The following is an 11,630-nucleotide window of genomic DNA, read 5'->3' on the forward strand; positions in this document are numbered from 1 at the left end:
CTCTCCCTCTCCCTCTCCCTCTCCCTCTGTCTCTCTGTCTCTCTGTCTCTGTGTGTGTTTATGGGGATTGAATAATGATACTTCATATAACTGAGCACACAATCTCCCATTGGAGCCATACACCTGGTTGGACCTCCCAACACCTTTTAAAGACAGTGTCTTAGGGCTGGAGAAATGGCTCAACAATTAAGAATACTTGTTCTTCCAAAACACCTGGGTTTGATTCCCCAAATGGTGGCTTACAACCAGCTGTAAATCCCCTTGGCTTTCTGGGCATTGCTCCCATATGATATACAGATATGTACAGGCCAGCACTCATACATATTTACAAAACCAAAAGGGTCACACTATGTAGAACCGCCTAACCTAGAACTTGCTGTGTAGACTAAACTTGCCTTAAACTCACATAAATCTGCCTGCCTCTATCTTCCAAGAACTAGAATTACAGGTACATGCCAGTACACCCAGTTAAAAATGTCCTTAAATTATGTTTGTTTGCACTGTCAGGGTACTTGTGCTCATTCCTACATGGGAGACAGAGCACGACTGTAAGACTCAGTTTTCTACCATGTAAGTGACAGAAATTAAACTTGGGTCATCAGGCTTGGGGTCCTGCCTGCCTGTGCCTGCTGAGCCATCTCAGTGGCCTATGTTTGTTTGGTTGTTTTTGTTCTCCTTGAGACTCTCAATGTATGTTAAGATTACAGGTATGTGCTGTCAAACGTGGCCTTAAAAAAACAAAACAAATTCTGGGTGTATGTGTACATGTGCGTGTGCCATAGCACACATGGAAAAGGTCAAAGGACAGCTTACTGAATTGGGTCTCCTAGCTCGTGGTTCCATTGGAACTCATCATCGGGCTTGACAGAAGAGCTTTTGCTCACTAGGCCATCTTGTCAGCTAGGCTTTTTGTTTGTTTTTAAATACTTTAGTGAGAGCATTAGTTAAGGCTCAGATGAGGCTCTCTCTGCTTTAAGCTGGCCCGACTGCTAAAGGCTCGCTCGTCGAGTAGTGCTGAAACGTTGGAGGCCGTGGAGTAGAGAAGCAGGGGGTGTTCGGAATGACTTTCTTGTACCCTAGAGTGGTTAACAGGATTCTAGGATCAGGTCTCTGTCCTCTGCTTTGGTACTGTTCTGACCTCCCTCTGGCTGTCTCCCTCGTCCTCTTGCAGATTGAAGAGCACAGGATCTGTGTCTGTGTCAGGAAGCGCCCATTGAATAAACAAGGTAAGCTGTCAAGTTGGAAATAGAGGGCTGACTGAGAGGAGGGTCCCTGTTAAGAGAGCATCCCCTGAAATCTTCTCCTTCTGCAGAGCTGGCCAAGAAAGAAATCGATGTGATTTCTGTTCCCAGCAAGTGTCTCCTCCTGGTGCATGAACCCAAGCTAAAAGTGGACTTAACGAAGTACCTGGAGAACCAGGCTTTCTGCTTTGACTTTGCCTTTGATGAAACAGCTTCCAATGAAGTTGTCTACAGGTCAGTCTCTTTACTATTGTTTTTTTCTTTCTCATGGCCACTTTCTCCCCCAAGTCTTTCTCTGTCTGACATCAGATGTTGAGCTCCACCCTGGTCTGTTGAGTTTTATTGGGTCAGCTCTCTGATTAAGGAGCTCTGGCCCCCATAACCATCAGGTCCAGTTTGGGGTCTGACATGTCACCTTTTGCGCTATAGCAAGCAGCCCAGCCTTAGATGACTCATGACTGAAACATTGCCCACTCATGGATAGGCGCCAGCCATTTTCTCTGATGTTTTGTTAGGACAAGAGCTCATTCTGTAGCCCAGGCTACCCTAGACCTACCTGTCTCTGTTGCTCAGATGGTCTTGAACCATAGCAGTCCTGCCTCAGCCTTTCAGGTGCTGAAGTTACCCCTTCCAGTGGTTTATGCAGCTACCTCATTACCCACATGAGTTTACCAGACTCCAGTAACTTCAGATCTACTCTGTCCAGTATACCACTCAGCATTCAAGCTTATATTTTTGGTTATGAACTTAGCCTTTAATGACTGAGCCATCTCTCCATCCCAGCATTTAATTCTTAATAAAGGTTTGAGGGAGGGGGTTGGTGGTGAGGTATGTTTGTGCAGATGCATGAGAAGGAGGTGAGCACAGTGTGCCATGGTGTCTGTGTAGGGGAGTCAGGACAGCTTTGAGACGTCAGCTGTCTCCTCCCAGCTTGAGTGCAGACTTGTATGGAAAGCACTTTTATCAGCTAAGCCCCAGCATTAAAGGCTTTTCATGCTTTTCTGGGTTTGTCAGGCATTTTCTTTTAGAGAAGTTTGGAAGTGCAGCCTTACACTTCTAGTGCTGTGGAAGCTGAGGTAAAAGGTCTTGACTTTAAGACCAGACATTGTGTTATAGAATCCCAGCTTCGTGGCACATACCTGTAACCCCAGCACTCTGGAGGCAGAGGCAGGCAGATCTCTATGAGTTAGAGGCCAGCCTGGTCTACAGAGAGTTCCAGGACAACCAGGGCTACACAGAGAAACCCTGTTTCAAAAAGTCAACCAAACAAAAAGACTTGGAGCTCTACAAAGGGCCGTGTTCTAGGGAGCACATTTTGCAAACAGAGTTTTCCCTCCTTGTTCTTGAGTTGCTGTGGACTCAACTACAGAGGGAAAATATTTCCAAAAGAGTGGCCAGTGTGATGGCTTTCCAAGCCTGATGGCCTGAGCTGGGTCCCCAGGTTAGGTGTGGTAGAAGGAGAAAACTGACTCCCATAAGTTGTCCACTGACCTTGACATGTGCCAAACCATGCCACCAACCCACGTGCACACAGATAAATACATGTAATTTAAAAGTTAGAACTAGTTTGTCTGTTTGTTTGTTTTTTTTGTTTTTTGTTTTTTGTTTTTTTTTTTTTGGTTTTTCGAGACAGGGTTTCTCTGTGTAGCCCAGGCTGTCCTGGAACTCACTCTGTAGACCAGGCTGGCCTCGAACTCAGAAATCCGCCTGCCTCTGCCTCCCAAGTGCTGGGATTAAAGGCGTGCGCCACCACCGCCCGGCTGAACTAGTTTGTCTGGACTGATGTTTCTTTCATTTTTTTCCCTGAACAGTAAAGTGTAAGAACTATATTACATTGCTATCTTATTAGGATATAAATAATCTAGAGATGTGTAATAGTAGATGTAAGTACTATGCTAACATGCCATTTTATATAACAGACTTGAGTAAGAGTCAACTCAGTGATAAAGTGTTTGCCTAGTACATGCTAGGCCCTGGGTTCTACCCAGAAAAAAAAAAGAAAAGAAAACAAAGGAAATGATTTGAACAGCAGCTATGTGCTGAGTATCAGTGGGGGCTCCCATAACCAAGGCTTCTTGGATTCTAAGGGATAGCTACACAAATGTGCTTCCTCTACTCCATCTTTTCTCCTAGGTTCACAGCAAGACCACTGGTACAGACGATTTTTGAAGGGGGAAAAGCAACATGCTTTGCCTATGGACAGACAGGCAGTGGGAAGACACATGTGAGTATTTCAGTCTGGCAGAGAAAGTCTTCTATTTGTGCAGCAGTAAGTTCTTGAGAAGAAAGACAGATGCCAACCAATCACTAGCATTTGCCATGTCAGATGCAGAGAGAGACTTTAGTAGGCCCAGCCTCCTGGCTCTGCTGTGGGCTACTGTCTCCAGGGAGAGCCACTGTGCTCTGCTGGGCTGTGTCACCTGCTGTTTCCTTTTGCAGACAATGGGTGGAGACCTGTCTGGTAAAAGTCAGAATGCATCTAAAGGGATCTATGCAATGGCTTGTGAGTACACTGTTTGGCTACATTGGGATTGGGCATGGACAGCAAGCTGCTTACTTAGGGAGGCTCTTCCTTCCAGCCCGGGACGTCTTCCTCCTAAAGAGTCAGCCTCGATACCGGAGCTTAAACCTGGAAGTTTATGTGACATTCTTTGAGATCTACAATGGGAAGGTAAACTGACTGAAACCTTGGAAGATGGCTAGAAGTTAATGAAGCCAGACATCCTCTTAGCTGTAGGCCCTCAGGGCTATTCTGCCTGGCATGTGGACCTGTCTTTTGAAGGTGAGGGGGCAGCCAAGCTCAATAAGGAAAGCAGAAGTCCTCTTGCAGGCTCCCTCTGAGGTGGTGGTCTGCCTTGTATGTGAGCAGTCCTCCCTTGACCACCACCTACCTACCTCTCTCTCTTTTTGTATTTCAAGACAGGGTTTCTCTGGCTGTCTTAGAACTCACTCTGTAGACCAGGCTGGCCTTGAACTCAGAAATCTGCCTGCCTCTGCCTCCCAAGTACTGGAATTAAAGGCGTGCGCCACCACCGCCCGGCTCCTGTTGTAGTTTTTTTGGTTTGTTTGTTTGTTTTTAGCAGTCTCAACTTTATAGACTACTAAACAGGCTAGAGTGTTTAGTAACTTGCTCAGGCTGGTACAGCTAGTAAAGTGACGTTGATGTGAGTCATGGAAACCAGTTCACTTACTACTGGTCTGTTCCCTGTCAGTAAATGCTCTGTGACCTGACCCGGCTGGGGCAAGCTCTGCAGGAAGGTCAGGCAGGGTACCCAGCAGCACCTATGGACCTAAGCTTATGTATGCCCTCTGCCTGGTGCAGGTGTTTGATCTGCTCAACAAAAAGGCCAAGTTACGTGTGCTGGAGGACAGCAAACAGCAGGTGCAGGTTGTGGGACTGCAGGAGTACCTGGTTACCTGTGCTGATGACGTCATCAAGATGCTCAACGTGGGCAGCGCCTGCAGGTCAGAGTTCTGGCAAGGGGAGGGAACTACTTGTAATTCCAGGCTCAGGTAATAAAGCCTCAGATGCAGACACAGGCATGAGATCAGGGGAAGCCATCTCTTTTCCAGATAATCCCAGAGGCTCTTAAGGACAAACTTAGAGCAGCTTAAATCTAACAACACTTTACTGACAGGCATTCTTGCCTGGAACCTGTGAGTTTCTTGTTTTCCCTTGTGGAAGAAATTAGCAGCCCTGTATCTGTTCTGGGCTGGAAACAGTGAGACCATGGCACCTCCCTGTGAAGGCAGGGACTGCTGACACATGTAGTGGGGCACTGCAGTTGCAGGGCTCCGAGTTTTTCCTCCCAGTGCTCGGGATTAAACCCAGAGCCTTATTTTGCATGTGAGGCAGGTGCTTTGCTATAGCTCCATCCACACAAGAGCTCTCGTTTGCACAAGTACCTAGCCTCCTTCCCTTGTAGCCGTCGGCCCCTCTTCATCTTCATGAGCCTGAGGTCTGCTAACACCCTAGCACAGACTCAGGTCTGATTTGACTGCCTGGAAAATACTCAGTTAAGAGCTACTGTCTTGCCGGGCAGTGGTGGCGCACACCTTTAATCCCAGCACTTGGGAGGCAGAGGCAGGTGGATTTCTGAGTTTGAGGCTAGCCTGGTCTACAGAGTGAGTTCCAGGACAGCCAGGGCTACACAGAGAAACCCTGTCTCGAAAAAAAAAAAAAAAAAAAAAAGTTAGGATCCTGGTCTATATCCTTTCTTTACCATAGGTTTCACTGCTGGGACCTGGGACAGTGTAGACCCTAGGGGTCCCTGCGGGATACTGCTCCCAGAACTTTATAACCTTTCTTTGCCTTTCCCTCCTTTTAATAGGACTTCTGGACAAACATTTGCCAACTCCAATTCCTCCCGCTCCCACGCCTGCTTTCAGATTCTTCTTCGAGCTAAAGGGAGATTACATGGCAAATTCTCTTTGGTGGATCTGGCAGGGAATGAACGAGGGGCTGACACATCTAGTGCTGACCGGCAGACTCGCATGGAGGGAGCAGAAATTAACAAGTCACTCCTGGCTCTGAAGGTAGCAGGCCTGAGCTAGTGGTGGCCTGGCAGGCAGTTGGGAAGGGAGAGAGAGTAGGCCGCATAAGTGAAAAGAAGCTTCCAGCTTTTTTTTTTTTTTTTCCTGCTGCCCCACAGGAGTGCATCCGGGCACTGGGACAGAACAAGGCTCATACCCCATTCCGTGAGAGCAAGCTGACACAGGTGCTGAGGGACTCGTTCATTGGGGAGAACTCGAGGACGTGCATGGTGAGTGGGGTGGCTTTGCAGGTAGGGTTACAGAAGACCCAGAGCGGGCCAGGGGCTCAGCACCTCTTCGATGCCTGGGTTCCAGGCTCCTGAGTGACTGGCCTTCACACTCCACAGCTCACTGCCTGGTTCCAGGCTCCTGGGTGACTGGTCTTCACACCCTGCAGCTTCCATGTCGCCTATAGCCAAGGAGGAAAGAATCCTCTTTCTTTATGTAGGTGCAGCTCTTGGTTTGAGGACAGTTGTTGCTTCCTTACCAGGAAAGGGGTTCTGGAATTTAGGAAGTGAACCTTAGGAGATGCAAAAGGAAGTCCTCCCTTGCCACAGCTCCATCCATCGGGGTTCATGGTTCCTACCATATAATCTCATAGTCCAAGCCTTGACTGACTTCAACCCCTCCTCTTTTTTTTTTTTTTTTTTTTTTAAAGATTTATTTATTTTATGTATGTGAGTACACTGTTGTTCTCTTCAGACATATCAGAAGAGGACATCAGGTCCCATTACAGATGGTTGTGAGCCACCATGCTGGGAATTGAACTCAGGGCCTCATGGAAGAGCAATCAGTGCTCTTAACCACTGAGCCATCTCTCCAGCTCCCTCTTTTTGTTTTTTTAAGATGGTTTTTCTGTGTATCCTTGGCTGTGTAGAACTTGCTCTGTAGACCAGGCTGACCTTAAACTCAGAGGGATCTGCTTGCCTCTGCCTCCTGAGCACTAGGATTAAAGGAAGCGATGCCCGCAGGGTCTTCCTTCCTGACTAATCTCCAGGTCCTGCTAAGTGAGATTATCCAGAGCACACCTCTCCTTCCCTCAGAGAAGAGCCTTTTCATGGACAGACTTCTCTATCTCCATTAGTATTAGTGTTAATTAATACTGAGTAACTATTAGTGTGCTAATTAATTAGTTAGTACTACTTTTCCCTCTTTCTCCCTCTCTTGTCAGTGTAGAAAATTGAACCCAGAGTTCAAAGGCCTAGCCAAGTATTTTACCTTGAGCCTTCTGTCTAAGCTGTAAACCCTCCTCTCTGAGACATCTCCTCAGAGATTGAATAACCTGAGCAGGAGTCACCAAGTTTTCAGATGTGTCTTTGATAAAGGAAATTAAGCAGAATATAATTAGGGGTGTCTTTAAAAAACAGAGAACCCAGCCAGGCTTGGTGGCCCACCTGTAGTTGTGGTCACTAGACAGGCTGAAGATAGAGTATTATTCAGAACCAGCTGGGCAACATGAAGACCCATACCGGGGACCTTTAGTTTTGTTTTTGAGATACAACAGGCTAGCCGCAATTTTGTGATGATCCCGATTACAAGGATTATAGATATGATGTACCACACCATTTGGGAGCCTCTTTTCTTTATTGGGGAGTGGAGTTTGAGATAGGGTCTATCTTTGTAATCTCAACTATCCTAGACGCTGCTATGTAGACCAGGCTGGCCTCAAACTCACAGATCTACCTCCTCTGCCTCCCAAGTGCTGGGATTAAAGGGTATGTGTCATTTCGTCTGACGTGTTTATTGTGTAAGTGTGTGCACATGAACATATGCCATAGTAATCATGTGACAATCAGGAGACAGTTCACAGGAGTCTACTCTTCCTTTCTCAGTGTAGGTCCTAGGGTCAAATTCAGCCTTTTACTTGCTAAGCCATCTCACCAGGCCCCTGGAGCTAGTTTTTAAAGTTGCCGTAGTTTACATTCCCAGGAACAAATTGTCTAGCAGAGCACATGTACTTCACCTTGCCAGTCTCACCTGATGGATGATACTCCTGGTACCTTCTCCAGGGCAGTGTCCTGTGCTCTTAGCTCCTGACTCCGAAGCTCTAACACGTGTTCCCTCTTTTCTCAGATCGCCATGATCTCACCAGGCATAAGCTCCTGTGAATACACATTAAACACGCTGAGATACGCAGACAGGTATGAGGGCCTACATCCAGGTGGAACAGACAAGGAGCGGCAGTGATGAGACAGGCAGCACCCCAGGGACCTCTGAATGTCCTCCATAAACAGTAAATCTGATGTGTGGAGGTCAGCTGCATGCTAGGTCTGTCCCAGTCCTTTTCCATTAATAGTATCTGAGGGTCTTTCCATGTCCGCTTCAGCCTCTCCTTGGCTGAAGACAAGCTGCTACTCACCCCTTGGAGCCCTAAGATTTGTTGTCTTGAGTGGTGCTACACTCCTGTAGTGAGTGCCCAGGGGGCTGCTGGGACATTCAAGCCCTTTTTATTTCCTCAGAGTCAAGGAGCTGAGCCCCCACAGCGGGCCCAGTGGAGAGCAGCCAGTTCAGATGGAAACAGAAGAGATGGAAGCCAGCTCTAATGGGACCTCTCTGGCTGGCAATGTAAGGCGGGAGGGTAAGATGCAATGTGGCCTTAGAGATGGACCCTGGGCCACAGTCTTTACACTGTTATCTCCCTCTTTGGCCTTCTGTTCTCCAAGGAAGAAGAGGAGCTGTCTTCCCAGATGTCCAGCTTTAATGAAGCCATGACTCAGATCAGGGAGCTGGAAGAGAGGGCCATGGAAGAGCTCAGGGAGATCATACAGGTGCAAACTGGCCCCAGCCAAGGAGGGATTGGCAGGCCACCCTCTCACAGCCTGCAGAGCTCAGCTGTATCCCTGGAACATAATCTGGGCTTTGCTCCTGTGGCTCTCTGTTGGAGTGGGACAGGACAGACTCTACAGCCAGCTCTCCTCAGTCTCCAGCTGCTCTTCTAGGATAGCTCATGACTACCTCAACGGGGACACAGGCTGTCCTGTCATAGTGCTGCTGACTAGGGTGCAGAGGGTCCTTCATATAAGGGATTGTCAGTCAGTGACACATGGTCCTAGAACACCGCACTCATGTTGTTGAGCTCGTTCCCTACTGAAAGGCATTTAGTCTCACAGAGTCTCAGTTTCCTTTTCTCTAAGCCAGGAAGACATAGTGTGGTCTTTGGGGACTAAATGCTAGGCGTCTCCAGCTGCAGCACAGTTCCAGCATCACTCAGAACCAAGAAGAGGGAAGTACTCCTTTGTTTTGTTTTTTTGTTTATATTTTCTGAGACAGAGTTTCTCTGTGTAGCAGCCCTGGCTCTGCCTCCCAAGTGCTGGGAATGAAAGCATGTACTATCACATCTAGCCAAGGGAGGTGCGGTGAGAGAAATCGGAGGCATTTCTGACAGTGGCAGACAGCCAAGCAGAAAGAACTTGGGGCACTTTTGACACTGTTGTGAAGACTAAGTGTGCAGATGCATCCTCTTCCCTGTGGCATCCAGGACTCTGCAGTAAAATACATGGCCCTTTCAAGATACTTGAGAGTTGACTGTGCTCAACAGCATAGGCTGTGAACAGACAGCACAGGGAGACACATAGGCAAGGTCAGTGGGGCTCACGCCACAGGCTTCAACTTGATTATGCGTTGGGTGAGGCCTCCAGCGAAGTGTCACTATGGTCAGAGCATAGCATTTGGTTTCTATTTTTAATGTGCTTGAATGTTTTTGCCTGCATATATTTATGTTTCATTTTTATGCCTAATACCCAAGGTGGTTAGATTAAGGTGTTAGATCCTCTAGAACTGGTTATGTGCTGCTCCCAAGTACTGGGTTCAGGTGTCTGCCACCATGCCCAGCTCATATCAGAGGAGAGGAAGAAAAGGAGGGAACCAGAGAGTCATGGGAACTGGCTTGCACCTATAATCCCAGCATTTGAGAGGCTGGGGCAGCAAAGTTGGGATGAGTTGGAGCCCAGACTCAGCTCCAAAGTAAGCTCTTGTCTCAAACAAACATGGGGCCAGTAGGCCTGGGTGGTTTGTCTGCCCAGAGGACATTTGAGGCTCGTCAGCTGTGTCATGACATGCCTGATACTAGAGCTCAGGGGCTCAAGCCACCCCCCCATACATCCTGGGCTGCATGAACCCTGTCACAAGGAAAGGGAGGAAGAAAGTTGTCATCCCAATTTCTGACATTTTCATTTTTTCCCCCCCAAGGCAGAGTTTCTCTGTATAGACTTGGCTATCCTGGAACTCCTTCTGTAGACTAGGCTAGCCTGTCAGAGATCCATCTGCTTCTGCTTCCTAGGCGCTGGGATCAAAGGCACAGCCACTGCCCAGCCCAGTTTCTGACTCTTAAGAACAGGATCAATGATGTTGTTCACTTGACATAGGGACAGATTTTGGGTGAGAAGATGCTAAGCTGAAGCTAAGGATTCATGTTCATGCTAAGGTTCAAGCTGAAGCTAAGGATTTCCTTTTGTCTTTTTGTTATTGCTGTTTGTTTTGAGCCAATGGTCTCTTGAAGCCTAGGCTGTCCTTGAGCTCCGGAAATATTATTTTTTTCTTTTTAATTTCTTGTTTGGGTGGTTATGGGTACATGTGTAGGATGCAGAAGACAAGTTGGAGTCAGTTCTCTCCTGGGAATTGGTTGTCTCTCTAGCCCTACCTTCTGAACTCCTGATTCTCCAACCTCTGAGTGCTGAGATTATAGGCATACACCAACACCACACTGGACCCAGGCTGAGGATTTCCTGAGGAAAGGGTTTCAGGAGGCAGAATGAAGGTTTGGCCTCCTGCTGATGTATCTGGTTGAGCTCTGTGTATGACTTGCTGGAGGGTTGTGAGTTTATGCTGACTGGGTTCTCCCTGTTGTTGCAGCAAGGACCAGACTGGCTTGAGCTCTCTGAGATGACGGATCAGCCAGACTATGACTTGGAGACCTTTGTGAACAAGGCAGAATCTGCCCTGACACAGCAGGCTAAGCACTTCTCAGCCCTCCGAGAAGTCATCAAGGCCCTGCGCCTGGCCATGCAACTGGAAGAACAGGCTAGCAAACAAATAAACAGCAAGAAACGGCACCAATGATGACTTCAAATAAAGATCTGTTTGGTATCACACTAGCCTCTTCCCCTCCCCAGAAAACTTTGAACAACTTCTGGCTTTGGTTAGAGACTGAGTTGGACAGGTTCGGTAAATGTCAAGTATGGGGCATCATGCCCCGGAAAGCTAGGGGAGAGACGATGTGCTTTTCCTCAGTTTGGAGCAGGAAGAAGGAGCTTTCCTGACTGTGCTTCCTCTCCTCCCTGTCGGAGGGGAGTGCTGTTTGGGTAGTTTCTCAGTACAGCACCAGCTGCTGTTAGAGACTTCGAGGTGCAGGTTCTGGAAGAGAAGCAGTGCTTATCCAGCTCCTGCTGTCCCTGGCCTGCAGTGTCGCCCTTGGCCTGAGCACTCTCATGTTTTATACTTTCAGTAAAAAGGTTTTGAGACCTCTCTGCTTTTGTTTTAAAGCCTAAGAAAATCTCCAGTTCTTGCTTTTTATGTATTTATATGTTGTACCTAGCAATAAAGAAAGAAAAAGAAAAACAGATTTTGTGTGATTATCAGAAGACTAGTGTCTTGAGCCTTCTGAGTCGAAAGACAGTGCGGTACCACCTTGGGCTCTGATTCTGTTTCCCTCCTCCCTCCCCCCCCCCCAAGAAACCAAGTCCACACCTGGGATTTCAGCAACAGGGTAGAGTTGCAACCTTTGGCTTGTCTGCCATACATGTGTATTGAGCTCCAGGCTCTGGGGCCAGGAACTCTAGTGAATGGGGCTGGAGTAATATTGCCTCCTGTTCTATAGCTACAAAGCAGCAGGGATTTAACATGGTAGACAAGCACTCT

At 47.7% G+C, this 11,630-nt stretch overlaps 1 protein-coding gene across 4 annotated transcripts in view; it reads left to right on the plus strand.

The window, feature by feature from the left end:
• Kif2c (kinesin family member 2C) overlaps positions 1 to 11,309 on the plus strand; it is a 22,789-nt gene extending 11,480 nt beyond the window's left edge. For all 4 annotated transcript variants that reach the window (XM_076934366.1, XM_034502837.2, XM_034502838.2 and 1 more), the window contains 12 exons: positions 1,172 to 1,226; positions 1,313 to 1,475; positions 3,375 to 3,465; positions 3,681 to 3,744; positions 3,821 to 3,912; positions 4,564 to 4,706; positions 5,573 to 5,777; positions 5,894 to 6,004; positions 7,848 to 7,915; positions 8,234 to 8,339; positions 8,438 to 8,542; positions 10,626 to 11,309. In XM_076934366.1, coding sequence (XP_076790481.1) covers positions 1,172 to 1,226; positions 1,313 to 1,475; positions 3,375 to 3,465; positions 3,681 to 3,744; positions 3,821 to 3,912; positions 4,564 to 4,706; positions 5,573 to 5,777; positions 5,894 to 6,004; positions 7,848 to 7,915; positions 8,234 to 8,339; positions 8,438 to 8,542; positions 10,626 to 10,832 — 1,410 coding nt within the window. In that variant the 3' untranslated portion in view covers positions 10,833 to 11,309. The remainder of the gene's footprint in view (positions 1 to 1,171; positions 1,227 to 1,312; positions 1,476 to 3,374; positions 3,466 to 3,680; positions 3,745 to 3,820; positions 3,913 to 4,563; positions 4,707 to 5,572; positions 5,778 to 5,893; positions 6,005 to 7,847; positions 7,916 to 8,233; positions 8,340 to 8,437; positions 8,543 to 10,625) is intronic.
• Positions 11,310 to 11,630: the final 321 nt, after the last annotated feature.

Source organism: Arvicanthis niloticus, chromosome 5, assembly GCF_011762505.2.
Source record: "Arvicanthis niloticus isolate mArvNil1 chromosome 5, mArvNil1.pat.X, whole genome shotgun sequence".
Lineage (NCBI taxonomy): Eukaryota > Metazoa > Chordata > Mammalia > Rodentia > Muridae > Arvicanthis > Arvicanthis niloticus.